The 23,336-nt window shown below is 38.6% G+C and overlaps 1 protein-coding gene across 2 annotated transcripts in view; it reads left to right on the top strand.

The window, feature by feature from the left end:
- Nucleotides 1-23,336, top strand: part of RAPGEF2 (Rap guanine nucleotide exchange factor (GEF) 2) — a 134,206-nt gene that overhangs the window by 47,034 nt on the left and 63,836 nt on the right. The window contains exon 1 of one of the 2 annotated variants that reach the window (XM_010290755.1): nt 13,863-14,235. The exons of the other annotated variant lie outside the window; for it this stretch is intronic. Within the exon in view, the coding sequence (XP_010289057.1) occupies nt 14,176-14,235 (60 nt within the window). The 5' untranslated portion in view covers nt 13,863-14,175. Of the gene's footprint in view, nt 1-13,862; nt 14,236-23,336 lie in introns of those variants that run through there. 2 annotated transcript variants of the gene reach the window in all.

Raw genomic sequence — 23,336 nt, 5'->3', positions numbered from 1 at the left:
AGAGCGGTGGGCATGCAGCCATCAATAACCCCAGCTTCTTCCCCAGGTTACGAGCACGTAACAAATTTATCCTTGCACGCTGTGCTGTGCAGCCGGTCATTGTGGCGATGCTTTGAGGGCGGACAAGTATTGTCTTTCTGGATTTTATTTGAAGGAGGTGACTGGAAGTTTGAATGAGAAGGCAGCTGGAAGTGAAACCATGTCTCATGTCTCTGAGTCGAGTCTCATCTGCAGCCATGACTCTCTGAAAAAATAAGTATGAGGTTTTTTCCTAGCTTTCTTAACGTTATTTTTTTTAAAGTATTAGAACCTGCTCATTTAGTCGGTTGTAAATTGTAGAAACCTTGCTTCCTGCCCCTGTCTCCTCTTATCACTAATAGTGCAAAGAAGTGGCAAAACAGCCTTTTTTTCCTGATGCCATTTGCATTCACATTGTCTGCTGAGAGTCTAAAATTCCTGGATTGAAAATTTTATGTTTAGATTGTTCTGTTTTATGAAACAAGTTTGACTTTTCCTTTGTCTGAAGAATTACATTTTAAAAATCAACAAAGCTGTTGTATGTCTTATTTCTATACTCAGGAAGGATTTAAAAAAACATGAATTTTAAATTTTTCGGTCTGAATTTGATGCAAAAACCTAGTTGTTTTCCTTCATTCAGTGTGTGTGGCTACTGAAGCGATGTGGAAGTTTACAAGATGACAGGCAGTGTTTTCTTGTGTTAACCAAGGTAGATACAGTAGATTTACAGTAGATGAGAATTCAAAAAAGCTGATTCTATTTTAGGACTTTGTTACAGTTGTCCAGTATAATTTAGGATGAGATTTAATATTAAAAACCAGCAGAATATAATTGCTTCTCTGCATGTATATTTGTGTTAATGTTGTAAAATACATATTACTGGATGTCTGTCCATGGGCCACTACAAATGATCATGAAATACCTTACATGTGCTTGCTCCTCAACAACGTGGACTTTACAGTATTGTGATACACTTTGCTATAATGTATTATTAGTGCATTGTATTGTACATAGTAAATTAATGCCGCTATAGTAGTGTACTTAATAATCTTTATAACATATAGAATTTTAGTCATTTTCATTTGAATCCGTAGAAACAGTTGTCAGGCATCCAGTCTGCAAGAAATCAGTTTAAAGGAATACTGTCAATCTTTCAAATCTGTAAAGCGCTGCAGCTTTTAATGTTCCTGATGATTTTTAGGATTATCTAGCACTTTCATTGTAATACAAGTTCACTTAAAACAAAAGGCAAACCACAGAATCAATTGTGAGTATTCACATTAAAAAAAAAATTGCTTTTAGGAAGAACGAACCACATCTGCGCTAATTTGCCGAGGGTAGCAAAATGATAGGGCAACGAACAAGGAGGTGTGGACACAGTGAAAGCTTGACTTTATACAGAGCTATAAAGGATACAGAGAGGTTGTGGGGAAAAAACAATTTTTTTAAACATCCTTGACCTTGGAAATATTAAGCAAGTCTATTTACAAAAGAAAAAAGGTACAAAACAACTACTGGGGATCCTAGTCAGGTACTATTGGTCATCAAAAATGTTTGGGGAAGGAGAATGTTTGAGGGTTTTGGCTTTAGAGGCTTATATGAGTTATGGCAGCTGAACCTATTTAAATAGATTTAATTTTTGAACTTGGTGCAAACTTAGTTTTCCCCCAGATAGCGGAAAAATGTGAAGTGCAAGGAGAAAGGAAGCTGAGAAGCTTCTGTTAGGTGGCATATGCAAAATGAAAGCAAAAAGGTCACCTCACTTAAAATAAATAAAAACTGAGCTGGAATTATTCTGTTCTTGGCTATGAAACAAATTAATTTACCTACATAAAGAAATGGTAATTCAAAACAAATTGTACACACACCTACATTTACAGTGTATTGCCGAAGGGAAGTAGCATGGTATGCAAGGGTGTTTTAATCATACGTTTGCACAAATAATGCATGTTTGTTTGCTCAAACAAATTTGTCTCTAGTGATAATGAATTCCGTATAAAATAATTTATTTAATATTTCTAACGTTTATATTTAAAATAAAAAATCCTATATTAAGCATTCAGTTAATAAAAGAAAGGGGCTAGTTCTTAACATTGTCAAGTGAGTGTCCTTTTGCCAGGAAGGGTATTTGCTTAGTCGCTTTTATTCATTTACAAAATTCAGTGTGCAATTTAAAGAGCAACTGTTTTTATTATTCCATGATGGTGATAATCTACTTATGATTTGGAATTAAGTTTATGTGTGCATCATACTAGGAAGTAATACAAAATACTAAATAGATACACATAGTCTATATATGTAATATTTGAACACATGTAGTAATGTTAATTCCTGAGGTGTGTGACTGTGTTATATATGCAGGTGTATTTTGAAGTGAGGCACTACAAAAATTGTGGGGTAATTTTATCTGAAATGTGAAATTCCTGAGATGATTTGGGCAGTTCCCATTACCCATTTTTTCTATTTAAGTTGGATGTTTCTTTATGGCAACATCCACTGGTAATGTTATAATGACAATATGTAATTCCCATCCCTATGTTCTGTGTTTTCTGGCAAAACACAACCTTTTTAGCTTCCTTTTTTCATCTGTGTTGTAAGGGACTATTACTGTTTAAAGTTACGTATTATGTTATGTATTATAGATAATATAGGAGCAATGCTATCATTTTATTTTGTGTAGCACCTGAAGCAAAACAAAATTGTTAGTTCATCATCCTTTTAGTAATGTCTACTGGCAAGCTAATGCAAAATTAATGACAAGCAGTGTGTTATTTACTCAACTTGCAGCTTCTGTCAGAGGATGTCTATTTTTATATATTACATCATCCCTGCTGCAGAACTCATATATCCATTGGGATTTACTGTTCTTCCATTCCCTTTGGAAGGGTTCACGTTGATGTCATAACTGGATTTGTAATTGTGATTAGATTTGGAGGATCAAAGAGAAACATTGAAGCTATGCGGTATTTTCTACAACTAAAGTGTCAGTAATATTACTGAGTTTCTTCTTTATAGATATATTACTGACACTACGTGCTGTTTACAGCTTGTAGTGTTGCCAAAACTTTATGACCACACATACGTGAAACTTTGCTTGACAGCAGCATGGATTTTTCCAGAGTAGCATGAGTTTTTTGCTGTTGCTGACTTGTGATGTGCTTTTTCATATTATATAAAAGATTGTTTTTCTGAGATGTAGGGTACAAAACTAAATGTGAGGTTTGTCATCAAAGCAGAGACTTGTTCGTGCGGCAGAAAAATGAATTTTTCATAACTCTTTTCTAAACTGATTGTTGCATAATGTAACTAAATACAAATACCGAATTTTCATCACTTAAACTTGATTAGAGCTGAGGAAGATTTAAAAAACAAACACATACATGTGTTCTTAAATATTTTTAAATAGGATGTCCTCATTAGCTTGTTCATTTAGAAGCAATGTTTGCATATAAAGTACACGTGGGGAAATGGGATGTGTCCATGCATTATATTCGTAGAATACCAATACAGATACTTTCAACACTGGCATTTCTGTACAGACGAGCATCATGAACGGTAGTCCTAATGTGGACATTTGCCCACTAAAGCATGGAAAGAAGCTGTCAGTTCATTTTTTCCTGAGCATCTGAGCCACTGTGAGTGAGCTGTGCTTCATGTAGTGACTTAAAGATAAAATGATTAGTATTTGGCGTCAATCTTTCCACAAAGGTTTTGCTTCTGAGTATGTTTAATAGTGCTTTTGTATTTGATTAGAATAATTTAAAATGATCATTTTGCTGAGTGAATTTCAAAGCTCTAAATCCTGACCAACTAAGGAAGTATATGTAGAATTGAAACATGGGAAAGATGGAATGTTCCAAGAAGGCCAGTAGCATCTTGGCTTGTACCAGAAAGAGGGTGGGCAGCAGGACTAGGGAAGTGATCATCCCTTTGTACTTGGCACTAGTGAGGCCGCACCTTGAATACCATGTTCAGTTTTGGGCTTCTCACTACGAGAAAGACCTTGAGGTGCTGGAGCGTGTCCAGGGAAGAGCAGCGAAGCTGGTGAAGGGTGTGGAGCACAAGTCTTATGGGGAGCAGCTGAGGGAACTGGGATTGTTCAGTCTGGAGAAGACGAGGCTGAGGGCAGACCTTATCGCTCTCTACAACTATCTGAAAGGGGGTTGTGGTGAGGTGGATGTTGGTCTCTTCTTCCAAGAAACAAGTGATAGGACAAGAGGGAGGTTTAGACTGGACATTAGGAAAAATTTCCTCACCGAAGGAGTTATCAAGCACTGCTTGAAGTGGTTGAGTCCCCATCCCTAGAGGTATTGAAAAGACATGTTGTAGAGATGGTGCTTAAGGACATGGTTTAGTGGTGGACTTGCCAGTGCTACGTTAATGGTTGGACTTGATGATCTTAAACGTCTTTTCCAACCTAAATAATTCTCTGATGCTAAGTCCACAAGGTGAGTTGTTCTTCCACTTTCTATTTTGGATTTGGACATACTTCTTTTTTCTTAGAAAACTTGTATAGGTTAGTTCCTCGCTGGTCTGGCAGTTATCAGTTGTGCAGAACTGTTTCTCCATATTTTGTAATACTGATGTTATAGTCATGCCTAAAGGCTCCACTAAAGAATGGAACCTATTCCAACATATTTAAACATGACCCTTCCACGATGAGTTTTGGAGCATGAGTCCCAAATGAGTTTGCGATGAGGAAGGAGGAAATTAGAGGCAATAAAATAATAAAACAAGAACTGTAGCCTGCAACTCCTGTCTTCTAGTCTGGTGTCACTATCTTAAACAGTAATTTGTGAAAGTAAATTAGAATGGTAAAATAAACTGTGTGTATTTAGTTTAACATAGATTGGATCTTCATGTGTTTGAAGCTTTGTGCTACTTGTAACCTTTGCTATGTGGAAATAATGCTGTAATTCCTATCTGTGAATTATTTCCAGATTTTTTTTTTTTAAGGTGCCAAAAATCTGTAAACCTAAACATTTCAGAGTCAGAAATTGAAAACATGCTTAAGTGAGTAAAGGAGTTGGCCAAGGTCTCAGGATAGATCTTTGAGGTTGTGCCTGTCATGGTAGTTTAGTGGTGGATTTCTTGCGGTGAAAGAGAGGGAGGTGCTTTGGTTTCTTTAAAAGCTGCATTTGTTTAAAGTGAATGAAATACAGTTGTTACAGTGGTCATTGCACATTCAACATAGTTCTGTTTCTAAGCTTTTAGGTGAGATTCAGTAGCCCAGGTTGCAGATACCAGGCTTCCCTTGAAGTGCTGTCACAGCTACTAATGAAGACGGCAGCAACTACCAGCTTTCCAGGTATCCTTAATCTTAAAATTTAAGCAAGGATTTGTCTTGGCCAAAGGTGTTGGTTAGGAAAAAAGTTGAAATAATTTGCTTTATTTAATTCCTACTAAGTCTGAGAGAAAATCTTCTAATGTGTAAACCCTTTTGACTTTATTGGGTAGATGTGTATATTACAGTGCCCTGGCTAGTCCTGCTAAGTGTGAATGCTGTTGTCCGTGTTTGCGTCTTCCAGTAGGTGACAGTTCAGTTCAGGGGAGCTAACAAGTCCTTAGGTAAAGCAAGGTAGTTACCTTGAATTTCCCACAAGGTTTGTATGTAAATTCTTTCCCTCTCCTTCACCACCCTGCTAACATGCTTATGTAGCCATACTCAGGTCACTGTGGAATGAAGCTGTTCTTAGATGGGAGGTTGAGCACTCTTGAGCACTCATTTAATTCCTGGTATTTAACAAGTCTCTGATGGAGAGATTGTTGTTTGGGTTTTTTTGTTGTTGTTGTTGTTGTTGTTTTTTGGGTGTTTTTTTTTGTATAATGAAAAAAACTTTTGTTGTTTCATGTAAGGTCTAGTCAAAGTGTTAGTATGCTGTTGTATGAGCAATGGGTATGGGGAGCTGGGTTTTAGTTTTGAGCAGTTAGTCTTAATTATCTTTGAATTTTCGGATAGTAAAGTTTTGACATGCACGTGGAACAGCTGCCAGGTGTTATGTGTATTGTTGATGTGGCTGGCATAAAAACTATATAGATTGTGTTCTTACTCTGTTTCGCATTATTTATGTAAGCGTGTGTGTACGCATGTGCTAAAACATAAAATATTTTACCTTTTCTTCCTTTCACTCCACTAAATCATATTATCTATATTACTCTTGTAATTTGGTGAGAATAAAGGTCTGCAGCTAACTGGTTTTACAGTCTGCAAATGATCCATGGTGCGTAGAAGATATCCTTAAAACTAAGCATGCTAACAGCTTTTCTGTTAGTTATCTTGGAATATAAAACAGTGTAGAATCAGATTATTAGGGAGACTCAATCTGTTAGATGCACTTCTATGTAATTTTATTTAGCACTTCTATATCTAGGTAACTGATCTCATAATTGCACAGGAAGAATGTAGTGTTAAATTTGCAAAATGGGACATCCATCAGTTGATGGTCATTGGCTCCCCGGTTGATTTGATTGGGGAAGAGGAGAGGGAAAGGCCATTTCTTAGAATTTTATAATATAAAATTAGTATTTATTATTTCTCTTTATTTGAAGGTCTCTTTAGTTGAAGGATGTAATGTTGTGTTTTGACTTTTTTCCTATCTAAACCCAATTTTACTCATTTTGCTTGATATTATTTTTAAAAGTAAGGGACAACTGAAGTTGCATGAGGTTTGTTACTAATAAAAATGAAAGGTCTGGATAAATGATTTCTGTACAGTTGCTGGAGCCAGGGCACAAAGATCTCAAGATACATTAGTGCATGGTGCATTGCACACGGGAGGATATGCAGGGTCATGAGGAGAGAGTTCTCCAAAAAGAAAATTATCTTATGCTGGTAAACTGTTTTCAGTGTTGATTTTAATTGGGAACCCCTGGAGTAGGCTCTTTAGAGACTCTCCCTGGATAATACTGTGGCTGGAGACAAAACCAAAAGTTATTTCCTTCCAACAGGCAATGGAAGTGAATGAAAATCCTCTGTAACAGCAACCGACCCTTTCAAAGTTACACTTCCTCAAAACACCAGAGACAAGTGGTTAATTATCCCAGGAGATGTCCAAATAAACATTCAGGAAGATGGACAGAAAGGACTCAATATAGTATATGGTAGTAAAAATGACACCCAATTGCCACCATTATTTGAGGAATCAGGAAACCTAACAGCAGACTAGAGGCTTTCTGCCAGTCCCATCTGTGTCTGCACCTTGAACGTGGTGATGAGAGTTTCAGATTCTCCCTTAAAGCTTCTAATAAAGTTCAAGGAAAACTGTTAGCAAGCATATTGTATTTGCTTAGAACAAAAACACTCCCCCTCCACCACTGCCAAAATCCCCCAATGAATAAGTAAACAAAAACCAGCAGAAAACCAGCTAGCATTTAGAGAAGATGAGAAAAATCTGTGTTTTATTTGTTTTTAATCCATTAATATTTTATACTGAAACATTAAATAATTGTTCCCCTGCCTTGGGTGGTCTCAGATACATTCAGTTCCGTGCCAGAACAATCATCCTTGCAATTCAAACATGTCAGCGTCTTTCAGGTAACAGGCTTCGACGGGGCTGGTAAAGAACATAACAGCCTAGAATTTGGGCAGTTGATTGACCTCAGAAAAATCCCTGAGTTTTATTCTTACTTTTTAACAGTGCAGCAGTAGGATACACATAAAAGAGTTATGCAGGTATCCAGCTTCCATAAAATTTTCCCCCATTATTATACAGTGAAGAACATGAAATTTTGGGGGTGCCTCACATAAGTCAAAGACCTTTTGTCCCTGTTCCTGCTGTGAAACTGGTATGGACACAATAATATGTGGGTTTTTGTTGGTATTTTGTTTTGTTTTTCCACCAAGATAGTAAGTTGATTTGTATCTCAGTAGTAGACCTCATCTCCAGCAGGTATGGATGTCAAGGTATCATTTAGATCTGGTAAAGAGGCCTTGCTAGTCCTATATGCCCAGTATCATAATTCTTGACCTTAAAAGAGCATTTGCTTTTTTGCTTTCACGCTAAAAAAGAAAGCACATTCTCTTGTGCTCTGATTAATTCATACATTATCTTAAGCTCTTGTCCTTACACCAAAGTGAGAAAATTTATGAACGTTGGGAAAAACTTCATCTATCCTGACAGACTGCATTTTTTCCCACTCCTGAAGTAGTGAAACAATTAAGGAAATTAGACTAATCCGTGACCATTCTGCCAATTGAAGTCATTAATATCTCAAATTTTAATGTGTAATTTTTAACATTTCATAATGATGATACATACTTTTAAAGCCATGTTATATGCATGAAACTTTAGGCTTGTGTAATAATTTGCTTTTATGTAAAAAACATAGGTAAATCAGTTAAACATCACATAAAGTGACTTCACAAACATACATACTAAATATGATTCTGATCTTGCAAGTAAAATTTAATAAGTAAGACCTTATAAGTGTTGCAGGAACACAAAAGATATGTCAGTCTTGTTTGTTTGTTTGTTAAAAGAATTGATAAATTTAAAGCATAAATAAATATGGAGTCCAGAGAAAAGTTTGTGTGCTCTGTTACTGTGGTGAGCCTTTGCTCAAGTTGCTTTTGTAAGCTAGATTAGATGCTCTGGAAATGGGACCTCTTGTCACATTTGGGATGAGTGTCCGTCAGTTACAGGCTTTCCTCATGTCTGTTCTAACGTAATTGTCGCAGGTAAGAGAACGCGATGGCAAGTATTTTAACTGAGTACTATAGCTTGCTCCCCTTTTAAGATGGGTGGCATGCAAACAGAAAGTTGGCTGTGCTGAAAACAGAGCTGTGCACAGGAGGTGGCAAAGGAGTCTGCCGTCGAAGGGGAGATGGGCAGTCAGTGGCAGATCCACCCAGCTGAGGCACCAGCCTGACTGCTCTGGGCTTGTTGTCATTATTTTAAAGATCCGGATTATAGATTCATCTGCAGCAGCAGCTCAACAGAAGGGCATTTTTTCAAATGGTCTGTAACGTTAGTAAATGTGTTAGCAAAACAGGACAGGTTGCTCCATTGGAACTGTTGCTTTGGTGTTGCCAGTGGTGCGGTGAACATCGTTATAATGATGTTAATGCCGCAGCTTTACGAATAAAAAAAATAACAACAATTTGACAACTACTACTACTTTATCAGCGTGTTTTGGCTGAAGTGGTATTTCAGTCGTAGAAACTCACCTTGGAGAACATATTTGGTAATTTTCCTGTATTCAGCAGAGTTTTATTTAAAGTTCTCGAGAAAATGCAAATAGGAGAGGTGTGCCTAGACAATCCCATGTCTGTGTTGTGCTGATCAACAGGAACTCACTCACATGAAATTGGGTCATATGGCCAGAGATTTAAATTACTGGCAGTAAATTTGCCTAAAGACATTAGAACAAGACTTTCATATTGCATGGGACATGTAAATGTATTGTAGCATTTGGAGTGAATTATTGTTCTGGGGTTTTAGTGGTTTCAGTTAGTGTTTTTTAAAGCTGATGGGAACATCAGATTGTTATTTAGCAATCTCTCTCGTAGGGCTAGTGGGAGGGAGAGAGCATCAGCATTGTAAAATTCAGAAGCATGCTCCTGGGAACTAAACAGTTTTGTGTCCAGTAGCCCTTACCTTAAGTTTTAAATCTCAATTTCTTTCCAAGTGAGGGAGGCGGGGGAAGCACAGGTACCTCTGCCTTATTTTCCTTAAAATTATGTACTCCATTTTTCCATTCTTCAGTTGAGCTGCCTACATTCCACCTTCACAAGTGTGTAGGATCTGTGTAATAGTCTCTTCACTGTGAATGTTTTTAGGGCACACATAATGACTGTGGTTTTTTGCCTTGTTCCTTGCTCCTTTTTTCCATTTCTTTGACTTCCTCCCCCACCCCGCAGTTTTCTAGCTACTGGAGTCACGAAGTGGCAGTAAATTTGGTCATCTTAGAGTGTTCTGTTGTCTTTTGCCTAAGATTTTGATCGTGAAGGAAATGATACTTTACGTTGTGTTTAAAGGGAAGGGGAAAATGTGCTGATAACTTCTGTTTTTGAGGTACTTCAGGAAAAGAACTGTTTCTGTGTACGTAATCTGTATGAAATTTTAAGTACTCCTGTAAACAGTGGCAAGTTAAGGTGACTGCTTGAAATCGAAGATTTGAGGTAATCTTTTGTTGCCGTATTTGTCATTAACTAAAACTATTTAATATGCCAAGCATTGTTGACACTGCTTAGGAGAAGAATATCCAGGTGAGGTTATGTTCTGGAATGCAAAACATCTGAGAGGCATTACAGCCAGATGTTGCTGAGGTCTGTAGCAGTTTCTACCTTAAATTTAGAACTACTGTTTATGAATCCTGAATCCTGTGGGTAGTCCAAGGATGTCCTAATGCTTGTAGTTACTTTTGAAAGGATTTTTTTAACATTCTTTTCTGCGACTCATAAAGAGATGCCAACTTTCTTATAGGTACAAGTCTTTTGAAAGCAGCTGGGGATAGCCCATCATGTCCAATTATTGCACATCAGGTTTATTAACATCTCACTTTAATTGCCTCAGAGAATTAGCATAAATGTTTTGCTCTTTTCAATCTTTAAGTCTAAGCAAGGAGTTGTTATGTGGATTTCGAAATACACGTGAACACAAACTTGCAGTTAGGTTTTACATAAGTTATTCATACCTGTGTATGATAGAAACTTTGCAGGTTATCTTGTTCTAGTGTCTTACACTGATTTAAATTCCATTCATTCTTCACTGAAACATACAATGATTCATTGAACTTCTGCTTTAATTATTTTTTAACAAAAAATAAATTATATGTAACTATTTTCTGAACTTATAATGGACAGTACATATGATTACACTGCACCACTGTACCTGGAAAGTGGTGGAAGTGGTGGCAGTTGGGGAGGAAGGCATAGGGAAATGGAATCAATTATTTATTTCGTGAAATTGTTTTGACTCACAAATTGCCTGAGAAATTGAAATTCTTCACCTAATTACATAAATACCACATTTCACATTTTGAATGTAAAGAGGCTTTTTTTGTATTTTGGAAACCACCAAGTTTTCATCAGTCTGATGCACGTAAACATCTATTAGACTTTGTTAGGTTGCTTTAACTTTTGCATTCATATATAAAGTGCTGACTTAATATTCTAACAGGTGAGGAGAGTTGTAGAGTAGTGACCAGAATAAATAGTAAAGTGCTTGATGGCACCTGGCTTGATGGTCACCTGGAAGTTTTGACTTTCACTACTGTTTTAATGGTTTTGTTCACACTTTCATGTTACTCTTCAAGGTTTGTGCCACAGAAACCTAGGTTAGACCTTAGCTGGAAGTGCCAGCTGGTGCAGGGTAAGATGCATGTTGATGGTTATGTTTGTAATGGAGTTCAGAAAGTGGTGTGCTGCCTTGCTGTGCCGGGGAGGCATTTCTGTCTTGGCAGAACTTCATTTTTTCCTGACATGAGCGTAAAACCCCACACCCCAGTTCTGCTCATGGTGTTAACCGCAAGGCCACCAAATCAGGCTCCAGAGGGTTTTAATTGCTTTGTCAACAAGTAATATTTTTAAATTTTGTACTGGGGAAGGTTTGCCTAAGCTTCCTAGAATGAACAACTTCCGCTATTTCTGGTCAGCACTTCATCAAAAAATTGATTGCGCTCAGTGTTAGACTGTTTTACAAGGCTTAAGCATAATTTAACATTTCTAAATCATCTGTTAGTTGCACTGGCATCTTACAAAGACTTTTAAAAATTCTAAACTAATTTTTGTAATTCACTCCTTTAATGAATAACTTTTAGCACATACTAGAAGACTAAGGGCACAAGTGTCATTAAACTCTCATAAATCTGTGCAGTTTAAAATGTGCTGTGTGTGAAATGGTGTCCTTAGAATAACTGTGGAAAAAATAGACAAGATATTTCAGGATCTTTTCTTGCTTTACTTGAATTCATTTCCACTAATTTTTTTACAGCCTCGTTTACTAGCAGTCATTGTCAATACCAAAAGAAATCACTGTGTAACAAACTAAACTAATTATCAGTGGACATGTTATTTTGGTGGAAGGCGGCAGCTGCTGATTGTATGGCATAGTATTCTGTAGTATTCATTTTTTTCCTGTGTGTTTTTGCCTGTGTAACAACTGTTAAGTCTTTTTTCTATTGTTCTTGTTTAAAAAAAAGAAACCACAAAAAAACCCCCAACAACAACAACAACAAAAAAACCCCAAAACTTTGAAGTTACTTTAAGCACAGCTGGTCTGTGATTTTAAAGAAGGTGTTGCAAATGTGTTAGAGAACGGTACTAAAGTTGAAGACTAGTGGCCGGGTGGCATGTTCCTCTTTGCCCTGGCTGGGGCTCCCCTGTGCTGAACTCGTGGCGCTGACGATGGGCGTCGCGTAGGGCTGGCAATGAGTTTATCGCTGGAGTGTGTCCCCTCTGCAGCACGATGCTGCTGGGGTAAACCGAGAAGTGGTGCCGCGTAAATGGGGGTGACTGGGGAAATTTTCCGACTTTGAGATATAATTACAGTTAGAGAGAGGAATTATAAAAGCTGTGTGTCTATGAATCTCTTCCAGATCTCGCATCCCCTTTTGGTTTTAGTGTAATTTGTCTATTCAGTGTGCCAGGCAAGGCAGGAGCTGTGGTCAGGAAGACTTTCGGTGAGGTGCCAAGGGGTTCTGGACGTTTACCTGCCGCAGCCCCGGGTATCTGTGGCCTGCGAAGCCGCTGAGAATCCGAGCGCGCTTGTCAAGCGCGCCGTTTATAAATACTTGATAACGATGTTTACAGCTCTGCAGCAGCACTCTTTTGGGTGGGGAGGTGATGTCAAACCCTCTGCTTTAGCCGCATCTTCATGAAAAGTCGTGTTCAGTTCAGGATTTGGCGAGGTAAAGGTGGGTCCTTATCCCCACCCCGACTTCAGTGACATTCTTAGGAGCCGGCAGCGAACGGATCCCTCCCCTCTGGGGCTGCCTTGATCTTCCCAGGCTGATACCAGCTCCAGGCAAGAGCTTGCTCTTTTATCTGCGTTGTCCATCTCTGCCTTAATGAGTGAAATGGTTAAGTATCCGAGGGGGCGAGCCTCGAGGAATGTGTCTTCCATTTGACTTGAGTATTTCGGTGGGTAAAGGGAGAGGGAGGGAGAGGAGAGGAGAGAGAGCGAAATCCACTTACATCACTCGAGCTGCGTTGAGTGTGTGCCTGTGTGCAGGTTAAGAGACAGACTACAGTGTCTTTGCTTTCTGCAGGAAGCAGCAATGCCGTTTGTATCCTAAGAGGAATTTTTTATTTAGAAAAGGAAGCATTCTTTCTACCCAGGAAATGGCTTTCCTTGTGCGTTGCTATGCCAACTGCCTGCAGCCATGGTCTTCCAAAGTAAGCACAATAACGTAATTATATCGGCGTATTGCGTTCAGACTCATGATTCTCTGGGTTTTTGTGTGTGGGTAACTGTGGTGTATTTTTGTTGCTGACTCCTTGGGCGGTAGACGTGCTTGTCGCGATTGCGAGGAACAGGCATCATAAAATTAAATGTCCATCAATGTCATGCTGCTGCGATTAATTGTGCAAACTTGGTTAGCTGAGTGGAACAGAGATCACTGGTCACTACCCCGTCAGCATCATTAGCAGCCAGGGGAGGAGGTCCCTGTTCGCGTGCTCTGCCCTGATTTTGGGGGAGTGGAGGGTAGTGGTGGAGCGGGGGGAGGCTGCGTGTGTGAATGTGTGTGATTGCAAGTGAAACAGGAGTGTTAACAATGCTTGGCTGAATGCTGGAGGCTGGTTCCTGCACCCTGACTAATATAATACTGTATTAAGCCTTTTTGAGGGAGTCTCTGTGCAGTCAGCCATTTTAGCTTTTTTCCTCCTTTTTCTTTTCTTCCCATTCCTCAGGCTCAGGGCATGGTTTTGCTCCCCTGGATGAGTGCTGGCTATGTAGGGTTTCGTCGGGCTCTGTACATCCTGACATGCTTAGACTTTCAGCGTTGCAAAAATGGAGACTAACGCTGTCTTTTGGATTGCTGCTCTGCACTACAAGTGCGAGGGGGGTTCTGAGCTTACCCGTAGTGACACTTTTAGCTCCAGCTTGGTTTCCCCCCCGCCTCCTCTTTTTAATTTAATGCTGTAGAGGGTGACTTGCCATCCGTAAGAAATTGGTACATGATGTGTAAATTCAGTTCAGCTTATGTTTCTTCATTATGAAACCACTTGCAATCCCAGCTAACCATGGAGTTATGGGCCAGCAGGAGAAACACTCAGTAAGTATTGCAAATTCTGTTTGTTCTGTCAATAACCTGTCACGGGCGAACTGCACGGAGATTGAAACTGCTTGTCGTCCTGCTCACAGCCTTTCCTGCTCGTGAATTTAGTGGTGGGTTTCGAGGGGAGGCTGTACCTGAGGTGGTATTAGACTCGGTGGCTGTTTTTAAGATTGTTTTTAGCCTAGAAAAGGCAACTCTGTGGGTTCGTTTTGAATGTTTAAAATTTACTGAAAAAATGCTGACATGCTTGCATTGGGCAAGAAGCCACGAGCAGTCAGTTATGCATTTGTTAGAACTTTAAAGAAATATCCAAGCTGCATAACAAGCGATACAATTGTAGGTGGTGGTAAGAATAGATTTGTTCTGTCTAGTGTGTGGTACTAGTGTGCCGTTGCCTTGTAGCATGGCATTTAACATCTGTGATACGCTTACGCTGAAAAGGCAGAAACCATTAGTAAAACATGGAACGGACAAAAGGCGTAAGTACTGATGCTTTCTAATTGATCCCATGAGTCAGCTACACCTTTGTCATGCTTTAATCCCATAGGCTGCCTGTGTTTATTGTTTGGGAAGGATGCATTCATAAGCAGAAGAGCAAACATTATTTAACAAGGCCTCAGGTGTCAGGAATTAGAAATTCAGGGTTTAGATGACAAAAAGATTCTAGAAGTACAGGTTCTTACCATTCAGCTAACACGTTTAAATCTTCCTGCTAGATTTTGTGTGGTTCGATACAATTTTCAATCTTACAATTTGTTTCTTGTAAAGATATTTATATATGTATGTTCTGTGTGTGTTAGAATGTGCATGGGAATGTGTGCGGTATGTTCAGCATATACAGCTAGGAATCATAAATACGGGGAAGATGCGATAGCAGGAACTTTTTAAAGGAGGAACATTTTCTTCAGGAATTCAGTTTTGATTGTGTAGAAATACAGAAAACTAATCTAGAAACATTTCAGAATGTAACTAGTGGATTTTTATTATGCATGTAGCAGACATATCACAGTTCCTTGTTGTAGACTGTTTTGTTCCTTTCCCTTCTTAATTACATTCTAAGTATAAAGGAGTTCATGTTACCAAATCATTTGGTGTTCATGAAATATTTACAACTTAATCTAAAAAAAATTCTGCTTTGCTCTTGAAACTCAAGTACTGAAGAAGCTGAAATAGAATAGGATGCCTTGAATTTGCAAATAGGAATAAAATGAGAAAGCTGCATATGTATTGGTTTTTCCTGCTCTTTCTACCTCCAAAGAATGTTGATGAGGAGTTCTAGATTGATTCTGGTAACACAGCAAGTCTAACTAATATAAAATAATTGCTTATAGCTAAAGGAAAAAATTAACCTGGCATTTTAGAGACTCTACATTACAAGCTCTGTCATATTTTAGTTGTATTACTTTGACTTGAGAGCTAATTAAATCACAGAGATAAATTTCACTCTGTGGACCAAAATGTAGGAATAGCAAAAGGGAAAAGGTAAAGGTATCCCTTTACTAGAAAATGAGTTTACCTTAAGAAATGTCCACATGTAGGTAAGAGAAATAAATCATATTTGACATAGGGCTGGCACACAATTGCACATTTTGCATGAACAACAGCCATAGTTTAGAGTTTATACAGAAGTTTAAAGTGAAGCTGTTAGGACATAATGTGGCTCAGAAGAAAACACCACTTTGGCAATGAAACTTTTCCATGCTTGTTCTCCAGGTAGAGGTTATTTTGCTTGGAAAATGGGACTGAAAGATGTAAATTTTTGGTAGAGAGGGAAGGCAAGCTTGGAGTTTCAAGGTACACAGACTTTATCTTGATTTGCCAAAAAAGCGAAACGTACTGAATTAATCATTTTTGGTCATGAGTTATTTTCATGTTAGTATGTTCCCAGAATCCTAAATCTCTTACTGATGTCTGACTTGATCTTATTTCAAGGAGAGAGCATTAATTACTTCTGTGACATCCCTGCATAGAGTCTCACAGCTTGATTTGCTGGGACAATCTGGAATTGAATGCAAAAATCTCCTGTGCAAGGTTTCACAAAATTCTGTGAATTAATTTTAGTTAATGCTGTTAAATCTTAATTTCACACTAGTTTAGTTAGGGAATGAGGGATATGGGTTGAATCTGCTCTCTGTAAAAATGCAAACTGACTGTTATGTTCATCGTGGCGAGAACGGAGGGAGGAAAAGTGAAAAATTGTGTTGCATTGCCTAAGTTACTTAATACAAGAAATAAAATCAGAAGCATCAATCAAGTGTACCAGTGCTACATGCCTCATATTTCATAAATTGGAAGAGTTTGAAGCAGTGCTGAGGACGCCTATCTGAAGCTGTTGATCGTTTATACACAACTGAAGGTGATGTTCCTTGATACACAACTGTTGTCATCTGCTGAACGGGGAGTAAGAGTATGCTTGGAGTGAAAGATGGCAGAGAAATGAAAGCTGGATTGTTGAAAAATGCATTCTGCTTAGTTCTTGTATTTAAAGTACTTAACCAGATTTCATGTAGTTCAGTAGCAGGTTTGTGCTATTTGGCTGTAACCTTGCTGGTTTTAAGAATCCTCTCAACCAGCTTTGCAGTGCTTTCATTATTTTCCTAATATGCTAGGAGGGTGAGTGATGTTTCAAAAAATGGTCATTCTGAGGATGTTGAAATAACTACCACTTGAAAAGTTTCACACACTGCATCATATGCCTGCTTCGTTATGTGGAAAAATCACATGAAGGTCTAGCAGATGAATGTTCCCACAGTAGACTCGGGCCTTCTTAAATGTTATCTTTCTATTTAATTTCTTCCTTTTCCCTTGTATGTGTTGTTTGTATGAACTTTAATCAGGGCTATTTTTAAAGAAATGAAAGAAATGACAGGTATATAATGGCTTTTAAAAATGTGACTTGAGATGCATAGTTCTGTCATGACTGTGTAATGCTTAACAACTCATGAATTGCAGGGTACATTGGAGTGACTTATGCACAACCTTTAAGAAAGGATAAGTTACATTTTTACTTCGGGTATTATTGAAATATCTGCTGATAAAGGATGTGTTTCACTGCCAGCCCAGTGACTCCTTTAGTGATCAGGTAGCTACTGCAGTCTTTTGATGTGTTTGACCTGTCGTGAATTACTGGAAAATACTGAAATCAGGAAGTCAAATCTTTGTCTTGTTCTTGCCCCCTTGCTCCAGGAATGAGAAGGAAATGAGTGGTATTTTGAGGAAGAGTCTTTAGTTTGGTGTGTAGTAGGGGTATTGACTGGCATGCTTTCCTAAGAAATCTAGAACTGTACAGAATAAGCGTAATTTTCTGGAAGAGATCATCAGTATTGTTTTGTAACTGAAACAGTAGATGTAACCTGGGGTGGTTATTTGTCCTTTGAGCATCACACAGCATTAATAAGACATGGGGAAGAGAGGTGTGACGATTGTTCAGCTTACCAAGTGTAGCCACCTGATGACATCTGAGGTGGCATCGTACCTGGATATTTTTAGATACATATATATCTATGAAAAAAAAAATTATGAAAAAGAACTCCAACTACATAGTAACATATTAGCTACTGTAGCTGCTGACGGTTGTGATTTCTTTCATCTTAATGAATTACATTGCACTGGAACTTGATACAGATTTTTCCTGTTGTCGTTAGGCACCTTTATTGCTTACTGAAACCAGATTTCTGTTTTCGCCCCTTCTGATTATTAATTTCTTTTTAATTTCTGTATTTTGGAAAAAAAGTCCTCTCTGAAGGCCAATAAAGGAGTTGTGGATTTTTCATGTGATTAGGAATAGTATTTTGCATCTTCATAGATGCATTATGATACAGTCTTTAATTATATGACCGTGTATCTTCCACAAGATTCATCTCAAGATGGATAGCTCTGGTTTAATCAGCAACTGCTTGATATTTTGTGCTAGCTTCATTGCTCAAATGGCCAGGTTGTGTTTATGGTGTACTATTCAAGTCCTAATCGGAAGATGAAAGCATTAATTATTTTTTTTCTCCTGTGGCTTTTTTTAGGTGTTTGTAACTGCAGTGTTCATGTGATTCATTAAAGCGGGGCGGGGGCGGGCATTATCTTAATTTCTCAGGTAGCTCTGATGAAGCAAATCTTTGGCAAAAAGGAAGGACAGAATTTTGAGAATTTAAGATGCGTATTTCTCAGCATAGCTAGGCCCAAGTAACTGTTCAAAGTATGCATTTTGTTATTTAGATTTTCTCTGTATTGGCCCAGTTCAGGCACCCACAGCCTAATGAACATCTGAAAGGTTGATTTTTTTTTTTTTTTTTTTTTTTTTTTAAAGTGACTTGCCTGGCATCCCACCAGAAATCTGTGGAAGAGTCTGTCTAAATTCCTGTTCTCCAGGACAACATTTAACTGCAGATTTTCTCAACAGCTTATAAATAACGGTCATTTCATAGGAATGACAGTGAATGCATTAGTGACCTGCAGAGATGGCAATGAAAACATCCTTGGCGCATAGGAGGTGTCCTGCCATCTTTCTGTTACTGTTTCAAGGCCAGGGGATTGTGCAACATGTTTAAAAGAACCCCCCCAAAAACCCAAACAAACAAACGAAACCGAAAAAAAACCCCCACTCCAAAAAAGCCACCATCTGTATGTATATTGTGTGCTTGTGCACGAAGCTGCCTTCCCTACCTTTTTAAGAAGTAGCTGACATTTTTTCAGGTCAGCATGGATAGTTGGCATAGAAAATATCCCAGTAGAGCATTTGTTTAGCAAGTTTATGAAGTAGGAAAAGTTCAGGCCTCATGATGAGAATTGGGAACTGGCATAATAAATATAACTGGTTCTAGTTTATGTTCCAAAGTGGCCAAGTCTAGTGGTGGTGTTGGAGTGCTTGCAAAGTGATATGTATGATGGTGCGCACCGAAATGTGACATTTATAGCCAGAATACAGATGTGAACCTGAAAAGGTAAGTCAGCTTTTTCCAAAATGCTATTTTGAGACCAAAAGACTGACACTGTTTATCATTACTGAGTTGTAGGCACTCATGCGTGATCTTCAGGCATGCTGAAAATTCATCGGAAATTGAGAGCTGCTGATACCCAACAATTAAAAAAAAAACAAACAAAAAACAACAAAACAAAACAAAAAAACCAAACAAACCCCAAACCAACAACCACCACCAAAACAAAACCAAAAACCCGAAAGTCAAAAGAAACAAAAAATCCTAAAGCCTTTAAGGTACTGTTGTTTGCTCCTGATTCTACAAGTTAATAAAGACACGGGAATAATAGAAGCTCTAAAAAGCAGAAGATAATGGAATGTATTGTGCTAAGTACCGTAGGTTAAAAATATCAGGGAATTAGCAATATGCACATAGAGTAGCATGAAGTCCATTGTAACTAGAAGAAAGCACAGGCAGCTAAGGAAATCCTGTGCCTCCGTACCTCAAGCTGAGTCTTCCATCTGCAAAATATTTGCACTCCCTTGCAGAACACTGGTTCAAGAGTTTTAAACAGTGGTACTTATGCTTGTACTTAAACAATTTCCAAGTGATGTAAACTTAACAGATCAGGAAATGGACCTGTAAAAATACTCCAGCAAGGTGAAGTAAATTAGTTGGGGTTTTTTGGGTTTGTTTGTTTTTTGTTTTGTTTTGTTTTTAATTTCATTTTTAATTATCTAAGGCAGGGAGTCTTAGATAGTGATATGCAAAGAAATATGTAGCTCATAAAAGGATTAGAAACTGCTGTCAGTTGTGTTGCTTCTTTTTGCAGTTGTGATTGCGGCTGCTGCTAATAGTACTACTCCAGTATGCAAAAGCAAGGGGAAGTGTCTCATGTTCGGTATCTGCTGCTGAGATGACCTGAAGCTCATCTGCAAAATAATTCTGTACTTGATAGCTTTACAGGTTGTCTGCGGAGTCAATGAGGTGTCAAAAGGTAACTGCACCTGATTTAACAATATGAGCGTTAGGAACCATGATTTCTAGTAAACTACAATTGGATAAACATTTAAACTGTGTCAGACCATCAGCTCCCTGGGACAATAAATCATGTTGATGCTGGAAACTCTTACGAATAAAGCTTATTTAAAGTTTGTTTTTCTTCAACTGTCTTAGATCTCGGTTTTTTACTTGGTGAGTTCTAGGCTTCACATTGCTACGAATCAGTCCTTAACAGCATCCTTTATGTTTGAAAAGCTGAACTAATTTTACTAACCCTTTCATGAATACACAGTGGCGTGATTTATGTCTGACTGAAATAAATCTAAGCTTTTCAAGATCTCAGGGTTATTTTATTAAAGTCTGAATTTAATTTTTGATATCCTAGTTGCAACAGCAAATCTATCCTGACTGTTCATTCTTTTCATTTACTATTATTGATGCATTCTTGTTAGTGTTCTCTAAATTTAAAAATTAATAGAAGTAATACTACTAAAAGAAAAAAAATTGATGATAACATATTTCAGGAGTTCATGCAGATAGGGTAATACTGAAGCAGTGTTTCCAGTGTTCTTTATTGTGAACAGATGAGAAGTACTACTGAGTGTGAAGACCCTACATGGTGAGTATAGTTAATGCTAAGGATTTGAGAAAAATGGGATATTAATGTCTCAAGACTTACCCTTGACCAAAGAACCTCGTACCCGCCACACTTCATTTTCAATATTCTATTTAAAAGTCTGGTAGCTGTAGTGCAAGAGAAGCGTGGGATGACCCCTGCAGGTCTGCAGGCTTTTTAGGATTCTCGCCTCTGTGTGCTTAACCTGTCAATCAGTTACTGAAATGTAACTGGCACTTATATGGTATCCCAGTACTGGATGGTCGGTTGGTCTTCCAATTTTGTCAGCTTGCCAGTAGTCTTTTTTGCTGTTCATTTTGAGATGGTGATGATTCAACTGAGAACCACAGGAAGAATAAGCTGTACTGAAGGGGTCTCTGAGTGCTGCTTGGTGGGTTGTGAGTTTGTGAAAGCTGATCCTATGCCCAGGACCTGGAATTTATAGGAGTGTTTGTCATTCCTTCCAAAGCTCGTGTTTGTATGGGGATGCTAGAAGCACAGAGGAAGTACAACAGATTGCAGTGCTTTTATGTGGGTGATGTTGAAGGTAAATAGCCTTATGTTAACATAGTACCTGACCCAAATAGTGTTGCTACTTAGTCCCTAATACACCTGAGACACAGGGATGGAGATGAGCTATTGCCTAATTTTTTTTTTTTTCTTGGAAAGGACAAAAGATTCCAACCAATTGCATTTGGTGAAATAACTGGAAGATAGGATGAAATTTTGTGGAGGTAGTGTTTGTCATTTGCACTTTTGATGCTGGACTTGGTTATTAGACTAGTGCAGGACGGTCATATGCAAGAATGTGGGTCCAGCCAAAAGGCTTCATCTGTCTTTTTGCGTTGCTCTCGCTGCAAATGTGAATCTTGCTACTGTGAACCAACTTCACGGTATTTAGCTAACCTGGCATTCTCTACTTGGCCGAAACCTTAAGCTGGTCAAAAAGCTAAAAATAAGAGCATCAGTCTTTTTGTGATCCATGGTCTCTATTGCAAATGTTGGAGCACAAAATCCCAGCATGTTTAGTTCCCTTTTCATGAGAAGTGAAAGGGGATTTTCTTAAATGGTGAGTAGCTTGCTAAATCTCACAGCTTGGACTGGCTAGTTTTCCAGTCGTTCGAGTCCTGTGTTATCGGCAGTCTAGTTGATGTCTCCTGTAATATGCCATTCCTACCAAAGCCTGTCCAGAGTGCCTTGAAAAGATATCAAGTAATTTGGCCTGTTTCAAATTGGGTGGGAATGCCCCTCCTTTAATTCAGAGGGGCTTTCTGATTTTTCTTCTCATGTCTTCTGAGTTCCAGTTGAGTCAGTTGCTGTAAATGACAACAGAAAGCTCTGAACTATTTGACAAAATGTGAAGGTTTTGCCTTGAATGTGAAGATGGTTGTGACTCTCTACACTCAAATACATGCATACCTCCACGGCATTTGGAGCTTGTAACAGAGATGATGCTTCTCTCTTGGACTAGGAATATGAAAACTGGATTAACAGCAGCCTGCCCTTTCAGCCCCAGTTTCTTGACGTGAATCAAGAGCTAGCTGCTTTTCAAAATAGAGGAGAAGCAGGCTTGTGAATTAGGGTGCAAAGAAGTGCAAAGTATTACATTATACCTCCATTTATCTGTTAATAAGCTAACAAACACTACGGTAATCATAAAATGTAGCTCCATGTAGCACTTCCAATTTTGTACCTGCAGATAACTTATTTCAGCTGTCCCAGGGTTGGCTGGTGACCAGATGCCGAGGTTTGGGAGCAGCAACGCAATCTCTTGGTAGCTGCAGTTGGGTGATCTTCAGAGGTATGTGGACAGCCGGGAACCGCATTGTAAACCCAGACAATAAGCCAGCGGTCAAATTCCTCAACCCGTGGTTTCTTTCACTCAGTCGATAAATTTTGCCTCGTCTTACCTGACTGCAGCCTGTCAGCTTGCTTGCTTACAAGCACAGGCGCTGTGCGCTGGGTCATTTGGACACACCGACTGGGTAGGATTTATTAGTTTATAGCTTGACTCCAAACTGTGACTTTGCAAGTAAGAAAAATGGATTAAAGCTTCTTTTTCTCCTCTGAAGGAGGAAAAAAATGACGTTGTGCTATTTTGTAGGTCTGCTCCCTTTGTGTATTTAGTCATGTTGGCTTGCTTTACAGTTAAAAATAGGCTTTTACTCTTCTGTGCTGCTGTTATTCCTGCAGAGCCAGGAGAATAGGCGCTGCCTTGTGCCGTTAGGACTCCATCCATAGCATTGTTTCCTAAATGCTGATCTGCTGCTGCGCTCCTGCCAACCTACCGAATGCTGTAGGAGTTACATGAGTGTCAGGAAGGTCTAACGTGGGATGGTTTGAAAGGGCATGTTAATGCCTGAAAAAGAGAATATTGTTGCAGAACTGGACCATAAATTCAATATTTGTAGTGGGATCGATGGCTTGAAAACAGGGTAATGAAGGACATTATACCTGAAAACTCAGTGGATTTGTTTGTGTTGGGGGGGGGAATCATTCTAGATTTTGGGAAATCAAAACTGAATTCTGGGAGTTATTTCTTAGTTAGCTATATTCTAGGTTTGCTGAAC

Source organism: Phaethon lepturus, unplaced genomic scaffold (genome assembly GCF_000687285.1).
Source record: "Phaethon lepturus isolate BGI_N335 unplaced genomic scaffold, ASM68728v1 scaffold6397, whole genome shotgun sequence".
Lineage (NCBI taxonomy): Eukaryota > Metazoa > Chordata > Aves > Phaethontiformes > Phaethontidae > Phaethon > Phaethon lepturus.
This window is presented reverse-complemented; position numbering and strand designations above follow the sequence as displayed.